Genomic DNA, 20,214 nt, shown 5'->3' on the forward strand with positions numbered 1-20,214 from the left:
GACCGTTGAAAACTGAAACCAGAACTGACTAAACAGGTACTAAAACACACCCTGCTTAATAAATGACCACACTCCATGGTTTTGGCGGAATGGCCTATTCCTGAGAAAGGCACCATGGATCTTTCATAGTCACACTAGTACGAATGAGGCAAGTCGAACATCTATAGCAGGCTGCTTTTGTAAAATGTAAAATATGGAGAGAATCTGGGCAATCAATCCACAATAATTGATGGTTGGGTACTTTTAGGAATAAGGAGTCACATTTCACCATGAAGTTATACAGCACAATTCTTAGACAATGGTGTCAATGCCAAACACAGACTCTGGTGTACACCTTACCATCAATATCACCCAGAATTAAGTGCTTTTGCAAGACATGAAAATGTTCCTTGGACTCCCTCAGTAAAGCCTAAACAGAGGGAGAAATAAATAAATAATACAAAGAGGCACAACCATAGGTTGAGAAAGACAATTGTTGTGTGCAAGGGTTTAAGTGCACCATCCATTTTAATGGACCTTTTTATCCACTTACAGAATTCTTCAGAAAAAAAAAAAAGAAAAAAAAAGTGACAATCAAGCTGCCTTGCATATTCTCAAACATTTACTGAAGGTGTGTGTGTATGTACATGTGTGTGTGATTACCATATTTGTGGCTTGTACCTCCTCAAATATTTTCTCTGCCGTTAATCTGCGGAGGCCAAAATTCAAAACGAGAATGTCGGAATTGTCTACATTCGTGCACAATCTTGCACGGTCAGCACAAATATATTTAATGCTTACTCAATCGGAGTCGTCTCCTGGGGTAGATCCTCAAGTTCCCTTGGACGGGTCGTCAGGCTGCGCACATCCTGCTCCACCAAACCATCCACCATGACGCGGAAGTATGCCCACAGATGGTCTTCCCACGAAATGCATGCCGGAAGCAGCTGTGCACGATGGCAAAAGGAAGAAAATAAACATCTTGCATTACGACTGGCATACTCTCCAACTCTGGGTGGCGCATGGGGAAAGCCTTCCCTGATGGCTTGGGAGAGATGCCAAGCGATGGTGTAGAATTGATACCAAGTCGTCCATCTTTTACATAAGGCGGTGTACATTCTACATGGTGCAATACAGTAATCTGCATGATTAATGCCTGAGATATCACTCGTTTGTGTGCACTTATCCTTTCTTGGTACCATTCCTCGTATTTTTTAGTTTTCCTAATGATTTATCATAGTCTCCTCCTTCCCGACTGATGAATAATTTAACAATTAAGACCACAAAGTAAAAAAATCCAATCAGATATCAGAATAGGCCTTCATATGAATCAGATCTCAAGGGAAAATAGCAATGGCAGAATTAAAAATGCAATAAAAAACAGTACCTGTTTCAGGTTTCCACTAAGGGCTGCATAAATGGCTCGTTCGTACCTGTTAAACTGTTCCTGGAAGTAGAGTGGGTGGGAAGATAAGGAAAAATAACGAAATAATCCAGGAAACAAGACAATGAGAATTCATATTTCACCTAACTGAACATTTGCTTCCTCTCCCCAAACCGTATACCTCCTCTGCCATGCTCCAGCAGCAACGTTTCCACACATCCCGATAGGAGTTTCCTTCTATCGGCTGCAATGCACCGGAGCTCGGAACTAAGAGAGACAAATTGTCGCAGAAATCTGGCACAGCTTTATATGAAGCAAACATTTTTTTTTAATCATAGCCTTTTGAAAAGCAACTGTCAAATGGAAACTTTCATATGTTACACCATAAAATGAAACGATTTTTCAATCCCAAAAACTTGATCCCTACGATGCACAATGTTATCAACACAGAACACACTCCCTGGAAATTAATCCAAATGCATAGAAAAGTCATTACACAATTCACAAGACCAATAAAGAAACTGGGATCCAACGATTGGTTGAGTACCCCTCGCTCACCCCGATCGTAGTTAGGATCATGGTAAAGCCTCCAGCCCTCAAGTGTCGCGGCACGCCAGGCCTGACCGCAGTGCTTACAATGCCTCTGGGCCTACAATGGGAATACAGGAGGCAGCAAAGACATGCTATTTCAGCAAAGACATGCTATTACAAGTCACACCAATACTATCTTGATGGAGAAATGGACAAGTTTAATTAGACCAAAGGCAGAAACGGTAAATGGATATCTACAAATGTACACAATGTAATGCTGGGGTTGGCACGTGAAGAAAGAGCGGAGAAAATGGGAGAGAATACAGTGGAGGTGGGAGGGGTTACTGGAGTCTGGGAGGATAAGGGAGAAGTAGTAAAGGATGACAAATGAGTTAAATAATAGTGAGGGAAAGGTAATGCACGAGGTATACTGGGGAAGCAATGGTGGAGATGGGGAGGGGAGCGGTGGAGATGGGGAGGGGAGCGGTGGAGATGGGGAGGGGAGCGGTGGAGATGGGGAGGGGAGCGGTGGGGATGGGTCGGGGGAGTGGTAGGGAGGAACGGGAGGATCAAAAATGCAAAAGTTGTGCAAATAATTTGGTTGACCCAAAACTGTTTACCCCGTATGATCCTCCCAACTGAGCATAAATTGCATGATGCTTGGATCGCAGGTTGATTAATTGTCTACTCATCTCACTCGCTATTCATGCAAAACTCGATCAACAGTGTCCGACCCACAATAAATGGATGCACAAGCTCCTTCACGAGCCTCGAATGACTATGGGACATGGTGGGCACTTACAGGCATGATAAGCCTGAAAAAGAAAATTTACAATAATTATGGGTTTGATTTGATTATCAAGTCAGACCTCGTCCACCATTCCTGCACGGATCAGATCAAAGGTGTGTTTCAAGATATTCGCTTCATCTTCACGATCTAGCTCCGCAAGGTGCAGCTTCTGTCGAATTGGGGCATCTGGATCCTGTAACGTCATGCAACATTACTTTAGCAAAAATGTCAGCAAAATGTCTCCCGAATAAAGGTGTTTCAGCAACGGCATGTTGATATAAAGGTGGGATATGCAGCTGTATTAATAAACTCTAGTATGAAGGCCAAAATAATTTTGTACAACATAAAAAACGTTATTTCAGCATTGATCAGTTCAAGGCTCACTACCCACTTGTTCCTCTTTTCTCTCACCTGTAGAACCAACTTCCCCAGTCAGTTTGGTCCCATTCTCCCTCCATGGATTCAAGACAGCTGTTCACCACGACCACCATCCACACTCATGATCTCTTCTACCCCAAGTGACCCCATTTCCAAGCACTGCCTTTTTATCTCATCTCATCTAGATTCTCGAAGAGATGAACTTATAAAATGGGTTGTGATGCCCGAATGTCTGTCCGTCTGGTTGTTAGCCCGTTATATTTTTACTATTTTTGCTACCCTCCCGTATCACCCTGCTGATTGTTCTGAACCTTGAGACATAAATACAAGACAGTAGCCAACACAATAGTTTGGGCTTCAATTTTGGATCATGGGGACTCCCGAGAGTGTAAAGGGGTAGTAGAGGGGGAAGGGGGGGGGGGGGTTACCGACTCAACTTTGGATCTCTACTCGTCCCTTATTTACCAATCAATAGCTCTGAAACCCGATACAGCCCTTTACTCGATGGTCCTCAGGATCGCCCGGTCTTAGGTTTTTCGATTTCACATCAGGGGCCCCACAGGGGATCAGGGGGGCTACCAGGGAGTCTCCTCAAATCAGAGGTGGACTGAACTACAACATCAAGAGATGACCGTCAGCACACTCAGGGCTATTTTTCCAGGTTATTGTGATCCCCCCTCTCACACTCACCTCTTTTTGTTTGTTAGTTGTCAGTTGGTTTGTTCCTTTCCTGTTTCATCCCCACTTTCCCCTTTTTTTTGTGTTTCATTGAAATTGTGTGTGGATCGTTCACCACCATGTGTCCTTTTCCCCCTTTCCTTGATGTCATTTTCTTTGCCTTTCCATTTTGTTGCCTTTCCATTCTGCTCTAGCTCTTGCACGAGCCTCGATCATGTATACAAAAAAAAAAAACCATGCAGTGACATACTTGTATCGCAGCTGAGCAGAAATTCAGAAGTCCTATATTTGAGGAACCAGTGGGCATGTTGGTCCATTGGACTAAATTTCCATTTGTCTTCACGGCCTTGCAGCATACCTGTCTGCTGTACTGCTTCAGCATTAGCTTGCCTATCACCAAGCTTAGATGTACTAGGACCAGTGTGGGGATTATACGTTCACCATTATTATATTGCCAAATTATGCTACAATTATTATTGTTGTTAATATTTAGTATTAATTAATATATGCTTTGTTACAATGTCGTCATTATTTTTACCTTCGCAAAAGCGGAAGGTTATGTTTTGATCGCTGTGTATTTATTTGTATGTCTGTGTGTGTGTGTGTATGTTATTCGCATAACTCAAAAAGTATTCAACCGATTCGCATGAAATTTGGTGGGATGATAGGTTATTATCCGGGAACCATTTGATTAGATTTTGGAATCGATCGGGTCAAAGGTCAAGGTCAAGGTCATGAAAAGGTCAAAATCGTCTTTTTACCATAGCGCGGTCAATTTGTGTCCAATTTGTATGAAACTAATGCCAAAATGCTTTGCTACACAGATCTTGTAGTCTTTTATTTTGGCAACAAAAGTAGCTGCGGCGAAGGTATGCGCTCTACCGAGTGCCCGTTCTAGTTGTTCTTTTTTTTTGAAATTAGAATGCCATGCAGTGGAAGGACCTATTAAACTGCTCTATACACCATAACACGGCTTGCGTTTATAACGTGGGAATTATTCCGGATTATTTGCAGTTAATTAACCGAATCAACTCAGGGGATAATGTTCATCATTTTTGTGCTTCACACACCACATCAGCAAGCCCCAGTACACCTCCACAAAATCATGCCATGACACACAAACACAAACTTGTCCATTTATAGTGCATATCAAATGGAGAATGCAAACAAATGGGGGAGCTCTTCTATTTGTCCCTCAAACGGTGACTTCAATCATAACCCCATGTGATCGAAGTATTCAATATCTCCATCAGCCATAAACAGCAATGAGCAAAGTTATCACTTTGATAGAAACATAAAAAGTTTGCACATCTTATCAACATCTTCTTTTAAAGAAAGTAGAGTCCTTATTGGGAAAAATTAATTGCTCTTTTGAAGGGAAGCTGTGACCTTGATTCTACTTGTAATCAAATGTAAAATCACACGAGTTGCCCCAATGGAAAATCCCCAAATTTAACGTAGGCAGCAAATATACCTCTTCATATAATGAATAAAAAATAAAAAAATACAGAAATACACTTGATATATAATGAATACAGAAAGCATAATGCCATGGAGGTTCAGGGTGGTAAGAAAATTAAATGCACCCATAAACTCTTCCCGAGTTTCATTGCTTGATGCAAGCTCCACCCCTATTCTCAACAAAAATTTGTGGAAAGCTGCACCTCTCTTCAGCACGAGGGCATGGGGCAGCAGCAAAATTTTGGATATGTGCACACGTGCAGTCCAAGCTCCACCCTCTCTTCAGCAAATTCAAATTGTATATCCAGCTAATATAGTGCATCACAGAAAATTGCAAACACAGACATGCACTTTTATAGGTGTGATTATCAAGATTTAAAATAACACCACTGTTAGCAAGACATATTAGCATAACCTTGATAAAGCCAACTGGCGAGGAAAATGATTCTTACCAGTTCAGTGACAATGCCAGTGTTCAAGACCGAACCAAATGATTTGCTCTGGTTCAGGAGATGTAAAGTGTTTTCCCTAAGGAGACAAAGGAATCAACAGTAATAATAACTAGAGAGTTCATAAAACACCTTATCTCACGCAGTCTTGAGAAAAAGTACATCGGAAGGGTCTTTTCAACTCTTCCTTTGCATTTCTGAGAACAATCTATATTTCCTATGAGCCGCCATTTTTACTGAATCTCGATACTCCCCAACGCTGAGAACACGAGTGGCAAATTGTCCAAGTATGGCTAAACTAGAGGTTTTTTCAAAGTGGCAACAATGCAATTTGTGTGCTACACGTTTGGGGAACATGTGTGTGAAGTTTCCAATCGATCTGTCTAGCCATTCTGGGGGAGTTGGTTTTTAAAGGTTTAGGCCCGGTTGCGCATCATTTGTTTTGGCTTGCGAGCAACCACTGTAAATGAGTATTAAAGAATGCTAAGTGACAGTATGCAGAATCTGTTTGCAATTCTATCTCAAATAAACAGCTAGATTCTCGAGAATTTTTGAGAATTGCTAATAGCATTCTCAACCGTAATCGATCATCGATTCCTGTCCTCTTCAGTCGTCCTGAAGTGCTTACTTCTCCCATTGATAAAGTTAACCTCTTTGCTGAGCATTTTGCTGCAAACTCCACACTTAAAGATCACGGACATCCATTGTATATTTGTCTTTCCCGTCTTGACACCAGGCTTTTCACTATCGTCATCAAACAGGAAAGTTGCTATTATTCAAAGGCTTGATATTTCAAAATCTACTGGACCAGATAGAATACCTGCAATGGCTTTGAAGATGTGTTCACCTGAACTGTCTTCTGTTCTCTCAAAACTGTACTGCTTGTGTATGGCAAAGTCTGTGTTTCCACTTACCTGGAAGCAGGCTTCTGTAGTCCCTGTCTTTAAAGGTTCCGGTGAGAAATCTGATCCTTCTATCGGCCTGTTAGCCTTCCATCCATTATAAGCAAAGTGTTTGAATCCTTGATAAAACAACAACTCATGACTCATCTGGAAACCCACAACCTCCTAACTGATGTCCAGTATGGTTTTCGACAGTCAAGATCTACTGGTGATGTTCTATCCCTAATCCCTAATCACTGAACATGTGAATCAGGCTTTGGATCATCGTGGAGAAGTCAGGGTTGTTGTCTCGACATCTCGAAGGCTTTTGGCAGTGCAGCACAAGGGCCTCATCCACAAGCTAAAATCATATGGCATTTCTGGAAAATTGCTTGATACAATCTCTGACTTCCTTGTAAATCGTCAAATCTCTGGTACATGAGGGACAGCCATCCCTGTCCATAATACGAATGCTGGTGTTCCTCAGGGGTCTGTGTTGGGTCCAATGTTCTTGTTATACATTAATGATTTGCCCGATTGTATTCTCTCAATTGAGCATTTACGCAGATGACTCAACACTGTATACTACCTACCCAGGAAACACGTCTCCTCATACCTGTGTCCATGCGAGTACCACTCCAAATCAGAACCTAGAGAGTGTGATGAACTAGGGAAAAGACGGGTTTGTTACTTTTAACCAAAAAAATGACAACCTTGTTGTCTGTGTCGAGTTCAAGATCACCTTTTTCCGACCCCGTCTCTAGATTCTTCACCTTTGCAGGAACTTCCTGTTATCCGTCTGCTTATATTGGATATCAGCTCAAATCTCAGCTGGGAAAAGTACATCTCTGGTTTAGCTGAAAGAGCCTCCTTTGGCTTTTTATTGGCTGTTTATTGTTGGCTGTTTGGTTGTTGTTGGCTGTTGTTGTTGTTGGCTGTTGTTGTTGTTGTTGGCTGTTGTTGTTGTTGGCTGTTGGCTCCCTCCAACACCTTGGCTGTTTATTTCGTGCTCAGCGATACCTTTCTCAAGCTGATATGCTTCATCTATACAAGGCCACTGTACGTCCTGTCATGGAGTATCAATGCCATATTTGGCAATATCATTGGACCCGCAAAAATCATATGGAAGAAAAAAACAAAACAAAACAAAAGAAAAACAGAACAAGACAAATTTGTATCCATCCCGGAAGGATTGGTACCCTAAAAAAGTTTTTTGTCGATCATAGACAGACCGACAAACACAGGGGCAAAGTGAACCAATTTCTGAACCCCACTTTTTGCTTGTACGCGTTGGGTAAAAATCCATTCACTGTGGCATGCATGACACTCATTCACAATATGAGCTTGCTTATTATTACAAGGAATAACAAAAAAAGTTATTTGTAACAGTAAAAGGACATCAACATTATATTCTGGCAATGAACAAGCACTGCAGGGAATCAGCAATTTATGGTAAACCAGGACCAGAAATCTGGAGTAAAATAGAAAAAGATACTACATAAAATGCATTTTAATAGAATTGCAAAACAAAGTTTGGATCAAGTACAAGCAAGGGAAACGAGGTTTTGTTTTTTAAACCATAAAAAAAAAAAAAAATGTAAACAATAAACAGAATGTTTAGAAAAAAAACAAAACATCGATACTCAAACTCAAGGTCCTTCATATGCAGGAAGGATTAATACGTACCAGCAAACTGAATCACAGGAGTATCTGATCTTTCCCAGATAGGAATCAACTTCATTCTTGGCAACGCTCTCTAGCCAATCCACAACAAGCTAAGGAAGCACAGTGTTCACCAGACTCCATCATTCATGTTGCTATGAGATTAAAGTATAAATCTTAACATTTTGCATCAACGAGGTTGCACCGACCTTCTTTACAATCAACTTTCGTTTGGCTGCAAATTTACCGTTCACAATCACTTCTTTTTTTTTTTACTTCATCAACTTTCTGTATCGATTGGCACATCCATGTCACTGTAGTTAGCATCAGCATGCTCAACATAATATTTTTTCCAAGATCTTTTACCCTGAACTTAAGCATATTGGTGTTCACACAGTACCGATCATTCGATACATATCTTTATCTGAAAAAACGTCACTGCAAATGATGTTAAAAAGACAATTTATGCAAGAAAGATGGAGCTGAAAGTGTCGAAATTGCTGCAATTTATCTATCTTCTTCTATATTATTATATATAAAAAAAGAAAGTTTTTGTTGTTTGTTTGTCTGCACGCGCTAATCTCCTGAACGGTGAAAGATAGGAGAAAACCTCTAAAACAAAAAATGTTGGGACGGGCCCCGGGAAGGTTATAGGCGAGGTGGTGAGGCCGGTCGAGGCTGCCTCGGCCGGGCTGGGCCCATTTCACAATAAATCTTCTTCTTTCAAAATTCTCTTGAAGTACAACTTATTCACTTAATAGGAATATCTGTCTGATTGCAACACATGCTTTCAAAATTCTCTCTCGTGGGGCCCGACAGAAGAAAGAACAAGAAATCGTTGAGCACTAACTGATACTGGGCTCGCGTCAGACCGATGTACAGAAGATTAAATTCATTCAAAAAGCATCCGGGCAACGCCGGGTGCATTCAGCTAGTGTAATATATTGTTACGGAACCCAACGTCGGCCTATGGTTCCCCTTTGAGGGGGGATTAGTCCCCTCACTTTTCACTGACCGACGTGGTCCCTGAAGCTGCACCGCGACCTCCGGAAAGGCCGGTGAGCAGCTTCGTTCGCGACCACGGATAAGATGTTAATGGATTGCCGAGCGGATGGCGGCCGCGGCCCGAACCGTTAACAAAGACTAGACCCGATTCTGAACGTTGGCCAAATCGTGCCGCAGGTATTCAATTGGGAAAAGCCAAAGACGACGGATGTGAAGAAGAAGAAGACAAGAGGTAGGAAATACGAATAGGATTTATTACTATTTACAACCAAAAGAAACCAAGGAGAAGGAAGGATAATAAAATAAAGGCAGAAAGAGGGACGGACCAGAAGGACACAGTGAAACTTAGCTTACCTATGCAGTCTTAATTAATACCCAGGACAGAACAAACAAAGACGGACTACGATCACACTTACACGACTGGGGAATGGAGGCAGGAATGACTGGAAGGAGGAATGGGAAGGTTCAGCTGGGGCAGATGGTTCGGGCTTGATCCCCGCACGGGACGTCGGGCTGGACCTCGACGGCCACCGATGCCACCGCAATCTGGTTCCCGCGGGGTAATGGGTCGGAGCTGCCTGGTGGAGCCCACGCTGCCTGGTGGAGTCAACGCTGCTCGTGGAGCCAAAGCTGCTGGTGGAGCCAAAACTGCTGGTGGAGCCAAAACTGCTGGTGGAGCCAAAACTGCTGGTGGAGCCAAAACTGCTGGTGGAGCCAAAACTGCTGGTGGAGCCAAAACTGCTGGTGGAGCCAAACTGCTGGTGGAGCCAAACTGCTGGTGGAGCCAAACTGCTGGTGGAGCCAAACTGCTGGTGGAGCCAAACTGCTGGTGGAGCCAAACTGCTGGTGGAGCCAAACTGCTGGTGGAGCCAAAACTGCTGGTGGAGCCAAAACTGCTGGTGGAGCCAAAACTGCTGGTGGAGCCAAAACTGCTTCTCTGGCTCACCTCAGGACGCGTCTCCCTTCTTTCTCCGAGGGCTCGTCTCGACTCATCCGCCGTCTCTGGCGCAACTCTTGGACTCAGAACTCATCTGCCGTCCCTGGCGCAACTCTTAGAACTTCTTACTCATCTGCCGTCTCTGGCGCAACTCTTTCTTGGAACTTTGAACTCATCTGCCTTTACCAAGCTCGTCTGGACTCATCTCTCAAAGGCTTCCGCGCGCACTTATATAACGCCTCGGGCGATCAAGCCGCCGGCCTCCAGGACACGCCCATCGGTGAGCTCGCCTCGGCCCTGATTGGTGGGCACGGGCTCTCTGGCTCCACCCTTGATGACGATGGGCGGGCACGCCCTTCTTCCCCGAGCTGACCACGCCGTAATGGCGGCAAATGCAGTTGGCAGTAGAGGCTTTGGGAATGGGAATGAAAGGGGATCTATCTATTTGAATTCGGTGCAATGGAGTGTCAATTAATGGAAGACACAGCCTTAACCTACATAGAATAAGGAAATAAACTACCAACAAGGAGGAAATCTATGATTGGCTAACGTGATTGTTTATGACCTAACTACGGGACGCCCTTTGACCTTTATACACAACTGGAGGAAGGAGGGTGATATTTTACAATGTACTACACAATAAAAAACACAATTCTCATATCCACAACAATATTTTTGCCTTTTATATGAGCATTTAGGGCTGACACAATGGCCGAGAGGTATGCACACTTGCCTCTAAGCAGTCTAGCCTTGGTTCAAATCCCGACCGAGCTACAAACTGTCATCCCGGTGTTTCAGCAGTGTGTATGTGCCGTCCCTCAGATGGACGTTACACTGGGCATCGCATCTGCCAGTATTAGTTGGTGGATGTAAAATATCCTACGGTGACTTTTTCACGGGGAGTAGGTTAGCTATTGCTGGCACCATTAACATATAACAAATTACTACCCTCACTACTTAGTCAAATATCAGGCTGGGCTAGCCGGTTCGTCAAAAACTTGGACTAGGTTTCCCCCAGCAAATCCCACAAATGGGAATAATAGTTGTCGTTAAAGTAGAAGATTAACATTTGCCTTAATGACTTTTTACATGAAGATCGATTTTATCACAAGAAAACGATGATTATATATGTGTATGTATGTATATATACACAAAGAATTAAGTTAAGCACCCCTACACAACGAATTAAGGTAAGCACCCCCTAAAATATATTCTTTGTGTATATGTATACATTGGCATATATTCTAAGGTATGTGAGATCAAATAATGATTGGTATGACATTAGCAATTATCCATTGATGAAATTGAGTGATCAAAGTGAAAAAAAGTGATTGGTTGAGTCAGTGATCCGATCACGTGGGTCCTACACACGTTATTGACGCAAAGATCGCTAGAGGTCTTCTCAGAACAATGACTGTACGTTAGAAAACATAAACGTCATCCACACTGTCCGTGATGGACCTATAGCTCCATACTTAAATTGAGGTGAAAATATGCCTAAAATTCCCAAAAAATTTCACCTTAAATTATTCAGAATAAAATATTGAAAACGGCATGATTGTTATGTTTTTATGTGACCATAATATCACTTCTCCAGAAAATATAGCAATATCATGGGTATATTACACTGTTTTGACGACAACAAACTTGTAATGTGCGAGGTTGTAAAAAAACGGGGGGGGGGGTGCTTAACTTAATTCTTTGTGTATATATTGTTGCGGATATGGGATTTGCATCCATCCATATCCGCTTGTAAATATTCCCCTATTTCCTCAATACTTCCCAATTCTCCCCAATCCCCCATTCCCTAGTCCCATTTTCTGTAAACAACACTCTCTAGACCCGACCTCCCCCTATTTCCCCCAATAAATGTCGCACCCAGGTTCACCGCATCTCATGTAAGACAACTATAGGACATCTTGCTAGTTATTCTTAGTCTATGTCAGTTAAGGATTCGTTTCCATTAATTCTGACCCTTCGTTGCACCAGAATGTGATTGTATGGCACCGTTAGGAAGTTTAGGACCTCCCAATACCTCCCCGCAGCTCTTCCTCACAGTTCAGCAACAACAACAACAATAACAACGAGCTGCCATCGAACATGTGCTCGACGGGGTTACCAAACAGGGGCTCCCTGTCAGCTCCTCGTCAAGGGCGCAGCCCGGTAACCCCCGCACCCAATGGAAGCGGCGGACCGGCCCCAGTAGGGCGGAACCAACCAGCCGAGGGCGTGTCACTCCCCGCTGAGCATGCGCAGTGAGAGGGAGGTGACGTCAGATGCGCGCTGAGCTTGGAGCAAGCAAGACCACCTCCGAGCGCTGTGAGGCCTCCCTGCATCTTTTGGACCGTGCTTTATCCTGTCCCCGAGCCAAGGTGCACCTTGTGCTATCGACCTACCTGTCCCTTCCTGCCATCAATCCCTGTGTAAGTCTACCTTGTCCGTTTGTCCGTGGTCTGTCTGGGTTAAGATAAGACGGTATTTAAGTGCCCATCTCTTCTGTGTCTTTACCTCACTCTGCCTTGTAATCTACCCCCTTTTCTCCACCACTGTAATTATACCCTCCTCCGGAGGTCTTGAGAACTGTACCCCTTGCGTCGTTTCCTCTTTCCCAGTCGTCGTGTCCTTTCCATCATCGATTTAGCATAGCGCGATTTGGCCAACGTCTGGGTGAATCGGGTGAGTGTAAGGGAAGAAAAGGGGAGCAACTGTTCGGCCGCGGTAATACCACCGCTCGGTAAATAACATCCTAATCCGCGGTCCGTAACAACTGGTGTCGAGGAGTGAGATACGAGGCCCGAACCAAATTTTTAAAACAGCTAAAAAAAATGAAAAAAATTTGGTCAAAATTATAAAGTACCGAAATTTGCTTTTGTTTTACAAAAACCCGAATTTTGAAAGTCGCGCTATGGGAGATCAAGATGGCTGGGTTCCGGTAGAGGAGAGTGAGGCAGGGTCGATCCAGGACCAAATTGAGGGACATGAGGAGAGCGAAGCAGTGAGGGCGGCAGGTTCGCAAAATGGCGGCGCTAGGCATGGGGAAGAGGAGCGCGAACAACAGGTCGGCGCCGCGCAGGGGATTGCGGTAGCTGTACCCGTGCCGCCGATGGACATGCAAGTCCTCATGGCGCAAATAGGGGCCCTGTTGGCCCAGAATAGCGAGAAATTGAGGGAGGACATGGGGGCCAATAGCCAACGGTTAGAACAAAAGATCGGGGGTTTAAGGAATGACATGGGGTCCAATAGCGAGAAATTAAGGAATGACATGGGGTCCAATAGTGAGAAATTGAGGGAGGACATGGGGGCCCAGATCGGAGGGTTAGGGAGTAGAATAGAGGGATTAGGAAACAAATTTGAGGGACTAGACAACAAATTTGAGGGATTAGACAATAGATTAGGGGAAATACAGGAAGGGTTAAGGGGGTAGAAAACAGAATGGCCGCTCAAGAGAATCAAATGGAAGGGATGAAAAAGGGGTTAGAGGGGTTAGAAAACAGTATGGAAGGCAAATTGAGGGACATGAGGGACATGAGGGACCAAGCGGAAAGGGAAGTTAAACAAATGGGGCAGCAGATAGAGGGGGTCAGAATGGGGGTAGAAACTAAATTGGATGCTCACAGGGAGGAAATGGAGCAGATGAGGGTGGCATCTGGGCAGGAGATGCAAGTGATGGGAGGGGAGATCAGAAGAGGTGTGAGTGAGGAGGTCGGAGGAGTGCGTGAGGAGGTGAGGCACTGTGAGGAGCACATGGAGAAGGAGGTGAGAAAGGGGACTGTAAAATTGCAAGGTGGTATAGAGGAGTTGACGCTGGGAGTGGAACAGCTGACGGAGGGACAAAAAGAACTAACGGAGCAGGTTCAAAGGAACACTGCGGTACTAGGAGGGTTAAAAGCGACACAAAACGACATAAAAAATGACTTGATAGCGACACAGAGGCAATGTCAGATGGTACGTGAGGGACTGACAACGAGGTTGGATGAGGTGACAGAGGTAATGGAGACGAAGGACCGGCAGGTGAGGCCGCACATAGAAACGGTCAACGTAGCCTTAGACGACGAGCTTGAGGAGACGTACCGGGAAATAAAAGAGGTGAAGCAGAAATTAGAAGAAGTGGAAGAAGGGGTGAGCGAAATTAAGAAGCGACGGAGAGGGGATAAGAAAGAGATAAAAGAGGAAGTAAAAGAATTGGTCCAAAGTCTGTGTTCGGATCGTGATGATGTGCTCATTAACCGGATGAGGGATTCGCAGGTGATGGAGGAGAAGCGAAGAGAAAGAGGACCCGGTGTAAGTGGTGACCAATATGGTCGTGCGTATGATGCGCCAGGTGATTTAATAAGCTAGGGGGTCGAGATGGACCCGGGTGTTCGTGAGAGGCCGTTGGTGAAGTGTGCGACAGGTCTGGTGTGCGAAAAAGGAGGTGTGCGAGAAAGTCCGACTCTGGGGTGTGTGAGGAAAAAGTGCGCGCCAAGGAGTGAGGGTGCTGTCGAGAGTGAGTCGGTCATAGCGCGTGTGCGAGGGAGCACATGGAAGCGCGTAGTGAGGAGTGTTACAGAGGATGTAACGGAAAAGTGTACACCTGTGGTGAGTGTTACGGAGGAAGTAACGAAAGTGTGCGCAAGAGGATGCGCGAGAAAGGTGTGTAACGGACAGGTGCATGAGGAAAGAGTGCGCTGTCGAGAGTAAGGGTGAGTGCGCTGTCAAGAGTGGTGGTGAAAGTAGTGAGAGTGACACGGAGCGTGAGTTGGTTATGACAGGTGAGAGAGGATGTACACCTGGAATGGAAGGATGCACACCTGGAAGGGTAGAGCGTGTGTGGGAATGCACACTGGAATTGGTCATGAGGCACGTGGTTGGGTGTGCGAGTGAGAGCACACCTGTGATTGTCACAGAGGAGGTGACCGAGGAGGGGGCGCGAAGAGGTGTGTTGGTGAGGTGTGCGAACGGCGAATGTGTGCCAAAGTGTTCGGTGGTCAGGTGTGTGACCAAGGCTGTGAGCAGAATGAGTGTACCTGGGTGTGTAATTGAAGGTGCAATGACCAAGAGCAGGGAGACAGCTGGATGTTTGAGCAAGGAACGGGTAGCGTATGCGTGTAAGCATGCAGGTGAGGCATCGACGGTAACCGGGTTAGCGGTTAGAACGACATTTAGCCGAATCGGGCCCTCGGTGCACGTCGGGCAGCTTCGCGTGCCGCGAGGACCAGCGGGGATCCGAACCACGGCGGTTTTGAAAGAACCGCCGTACGCGATCCACGCTGGGCCGCGCTTTGAACGGCCGCGTCCGTGCTCCATTAAGTGGAGCAGGCAGCCCGATAGGAAGGGTCGTCATGGCGACCCCTTTTTGTTGAGGCGTTCCGGCAGGTCGAGATCGGGCCATGGGATGGCTCCGTGCCAAGGTGGTGCGTGGGATCTCGGCCCGGGTAAGCGTCCTTCCCTGCACCGAGTGTCGGACGCATCCAGCCGCCGGCACCAAAGAACCCGCATTCATTGCTCGGCTGTACGAAGCCGAGCTTTAGAAGTGAATTGGCGCACCGAGAGGGTTAGTAAGTAGACTGTAATGACGAGGATAGTGTTTTGGCCCCGAAATTAGAAAAACAAAATTTGATGATTGGCAAAGGATTGGCAGTAATGATTGGCAGATGATGGGTAGTGATTGGCAAATTTTTGATTTGTTGAAATTTGATGTGCAAAATTGGTAGTGGGAGATGCCCCATGTGATGGGATGGCCAATCCACCATCCCTCACAGATGGGGGCAAATGCGCACTAGTTATGGGGTGTATGGCAGTGAAAACTAGCCTGGGTGGGTTAGGATATTGTGTGTAGGGACCTAGAAGATGACATTAGGTAACGTTAAGGTTAGTTAGTGACTGATACCTGTAGTGGGGACGCAGGTAGCTTAGTGTGGATGATAATGACGTGGGAGCGCAATAGTTTAAAGGGAAGACGGAGGAGCGCGAGTTTTAGAAGGGAGTAGACAGAGCAGATGATGCAGTATGAATGGAAGTGCTGGTGAGCAGCTTCAAATGAGGCATTGGTGAGGCAATGCTCAGAGGTGTGTGTGAGGTACAAGCAATGAATGAGAGAGCATTGCGGATGAGTGCCATGGTGAGTAGTGAGTGTTGTGGATCAGCGCGAATGCGCTTGGGGGAGAGAAGGGTGCAGGCGGCACCAAGTATGAGAGCACAGGTGTGCAAGTACAGGTAGTGTGGAATATCTGGAGTATTGGAATGGATGGTCGTGGAGTGAGTATGGTGGAAATTGTGGAGTGGAGTAAGTGGTACGGAGTGGTGTGCATGGTGCGAAGGTGTGGATGGGGGAAGGATGGACCCCCATCACGAATACACGGGGCGGGTAGTGTAAATGTTAGGTCGAGGGTATAGGTAAATTGTGGTTGAATATTGGCATCTGTGGTGCGGGTGGAAGATGATGTTTGGATGGGTGCATTAGTGTTGTGGAAATGGCTGGGCGTGTAGCCTGTTAGTGTGTGTAGTTGGTTTGGGCACTCCACCACTGTGAGGATGTCGGCCAGGTGAGGCCGCAGGTGGGCTCTGGGAGCCGGTAGTTGTGGATGGGGCCCGAGGATCCGGAGGACGGACCCGGGTAGCCCAGTGCCAGAGGGCACCAAGGGGTGACAGAGCCAGGAGGGGCCTTCCCCAGTTAGATAGGTTAGGTAAGGAGCAGGTAAGCTCGGGTGGCAACTACAGTGGTGGAGGTGTGCAGGTGGGTAGACCTGCTGGGAGAGCTACACGTCGGAGCCCAGAAATTGTGCAAGGGCACCGGGAGATGAATCGGGGGAGTGAGACCCCAAATTGAGAAGCACCACAGTTTGGTCAATGGGAATTGGTTTTTAGAACCCATCGTGTAAGTTGGCCAATGGATTGGCAGGGAAAGACCCCGGGTAGTGTAAAGTGTATTAATGTCATTTAGGAAATAGTTAGGATTGATGAACCTGTCGCACCATACGCAGCCACTTACCTGAGGTGATGATGATGACTCCACACCTGTGTTTCCTTTGTTTTGTGTTGCAGGAAAGGAGAATTGCTGTGTGGATTTGTGAGACGCATCACGACGTGGATGAGACATTGGGGTGATTCCATCTCTCCCTTCTTAGGAGGGACTGATGATGAATTGGTGATGGCAAATTTTGATGAGAGTTGGAAATGGCAAATTTGATTGGTTAGGAGGGAGAGAAGACGAATTTGGTTTATGGGAGGAACGGGGAAGACAGTAGGGACGTTTGTTTGATGTGTAAAGTAGATGTTTATGGGTAGTGTTGTGTTTTGTGGATACAGTAAGGGGTAAGGGAGGGGCAATGGAGGTTACCTGGTGGGGGGGGGGGGGGGCGTACGGTAGGAACGTACCTGTCTCACCTGGTTCCCATGTGCCCCCAGTGTGCATTAACTTGTATTGCATGCACTTTTGCGCCCTTACCACCTTACTCACTTGTCTTCTTTTGTCTCCCACCTCCGAGGATCTGGCTTTGGGGCAGAGAGAGAGGAGAGAGAGGTGCTGGCTCCGCAGTTGTGGGCCTGTACTTCCGCTGCTTGCTGCCTGGATCGATACACCATATGGACCGCAATTTTTGTGGCCGCCCACAATGGACCGCAGTTCTTTTGCGGTCAAGCACCACCCGTGGATGGACCTCTGGGTCAACGTGGCACCTATGCCATACAGGTGAACCACTTTTAGTTGGCCCCCTGACGGCCACAATTCAGAAATGGACGCGGTTGGCACCTTTCTTTATTTCTAAAGAAGCCAGAAGGCCAAGTGCACTCCATGAAGGCAAGGACAGCGGCAGAACATCGGCCGGCTGCGACACCACCGGTGACCATGGACACTTGATGGTGCATTGTTATTGAACACTTTATTGGTGCACCGGATGGTGCTGACTGTGCATGATGGGGTGGTGCTTTTGGTGCTTGGAAGGGGTGCTCTGCACATTATTAAAGGCCGTAGGGCCACAGGGCACTCGTGGGTTGGTGTATCGATGCTGGCATGCATGCTCTCCCTATGCATAACATCTGCATGTGTTCCTCAAAGAACAGGTCCTGGATCGTAGTGTAAATATCAGTGTAGTCTTGTATAAATGATGCTCCCTACCGGCTGTATGTTTAGTTTGAGGATGCTTTCCGCGATTCGGTTATCCTGTGGGTGTGTTTCTGTTAGGAGAAGGGTGCAACGTCGCAGGGGGACATATTTACTCATTTGTGAACATCTGTAAAACTGTCGCACTCAGGGTTGAGTTAATAGTAGAGGGAACTACATCTGAGTGCCACACTAAAGTAGGTAAAAATTTATCGGGTCAGGACGCCCCGAGGTCGAGCAGGGTGCAGTGTTGCGGATATGGGATTTGCATCCATCCATATCCGCTTGTAAATATTCCCCTATTTCCTCAATACTTCCCAACTCTCCCCAATCCCCCATTCCCTAGTCCCATTTTCTGTAAACAACACTCTGTAGACCCGACCTCCCCCTATTTCCCCCATTAAATGTCGCACCCAGGTTCACCGCATCTCATGTAAGACAACTATAGGACATCTTGCTAGTTATTCTTAGTCTATGTCAGTTAAGGATTCGTTTCCATTAATTCTGACCCTTCGTTGCACCAGAATGTGATTGTATGGCAGCGTTAGGAAGTTTAGGACCTCCCAATACCTCCCCGCAGCTCTTCCTCACAGTTCAGCAACAACAACAGCAACAACAACAACAACAACAACAACAACAACGAGCCGCCATCGAACATGTGCTCGACGTGGTTACCAAACAGGGGCTCCCAGTCAGCTCCTCGTCAAGGGCGGAGCCCGGTAACCCCCGCACCCAATGGAAGCGGCGGACCGGCCCCAGTGGGGCGGAACCAACCAGCCGAGGGCGTGTCACTCCCCGCTGAGCATGCGCAGTGAGAGGGAGGTGACGTCAGATGCGCACTGAGCTTGGAGCAAGCAAGACCACCTCCGAGCGCTGTGAGGCCTCCCTGCATCTTTTGGACCGTGCTTTATCCTGTCCCCGAGCCAAGGTGCACCTTGTGCTATCGACCTACCTGTCCCTTCCTGCCATCAATCCCTGTGTAAGTCTACCTTGTCCGTGGTCTGTCTGGGTTAAGATAAGACGGTATTTTAAGTGCCCATCTCTTCTGTGTCTTTACCTCACTCTGCCTTGTAATCTACCCCTTTTTCTCCACCACTGTAATTATACCCTCCTCCGGAGGTCTTGAGAACTGTACCCCTTGCGTCGTTTCCTCTTTCCCAGTCGTCGTGTCCTTTCCATCATTGATTTAGCATAGCGCGATTTGGCCAACGTCTGGGTGAATCGGGTGAGTGTAAGGGAAGAAAAGGGGAGCAACTATTCGGCCGCGGTAATACCACCGCTCGGTAAATAACATCCTAATCCGTAACAATATATATATATATATATATATATATATATATATATATATATATATATATATATATATATATATATCTATATATATATATATACATGTATATATATATATATCTATATATATATCTATATATATATATATATATATATATATATATATACATGTATATATATATATATCTATATATATATCTATATATATATATATATATATATATATATATATATATACATGTATATATATATATATCTATATATATATCTATATATATATATATATATATATATATATATATATATACATGTATATATATATATATCTATATATATATCTATATATATATATATATATATATATATATATATATATATCTATATATATATATATATCTATATATATATATCTATATATCTATATATCTGTATATATATATATATATATATATATATATATCTATATATCTATATATATATATATATATATATATATATATATATATATATATATATATATATATATATATATATATATATGTATATATATATATATATATATATATATATATATATATATATATATATATAGATATATATAGATATATATATATATATATATATATATATATTAGCCGAAAGCACCCGGCATTGCCCGGGTTCTTTTTGAATGAATTTACTACTATAATTCAGCTCAGCTTTTAATTGC

General features: G+C 44.9%; 1 protein-coding gene across 1 annotated transcript in view; it reads right to left on the minus strand.

Annotated features, from left to right (window-relative positions):
• Positions 1-20,214, minus strand: part of NUP107 (nucleoporin 107) — a 97,121-nt gene that overhangs the window by 39,750 nt on the left and 37,157 nt on the right. Inside the window, exons 10-18 of the mRNA XM_068098591.2 lie at positions 8,218-8,306; positions 5,654-5,729; positions 2,764-2,877; positions 1,922-2,012; positions 1,545-1,630; positions 1,367-1,426; positions 781-926; positions 643-688; positions 340-409 (exon numbers count right to left, since the gene is read on the minus strand). Of these exons, the coding sequence (XP_067954692.2) occupies positions 340-409; positions 643-688; positions 781-926; positions 1,367-1,426; positions 1,545-1,630; positions 1,922-2,012; positions 2,764-2,877; positions 5,654-5,729; positions 8,218-8,306 (778 nt within the window). The remainder of the gene's footprint in view (positions 1-339; positions 410-642; positions 689-780; positions 927-1,366; positions 1,427-1,544; positions 1,631-1,921; positions 2,013-2,763; positions 2,878-5,653; positions 5,730-8,217; positions 8,307-20,214) is intronic.

This window comes from Myxine glutinosa, chromosome 2, assembly GCF_964187855.1.
Source record: "Myxine glutinosa chromosome 2, kmMyxGlut1.1, whole genome shotgun sequence".
Lineage (NCBI taxonomy): Eukaryota > Metazoa > Chordata > Myxini > Myxiniformes > Myxinidae > Myxine > Myxine glutinosa.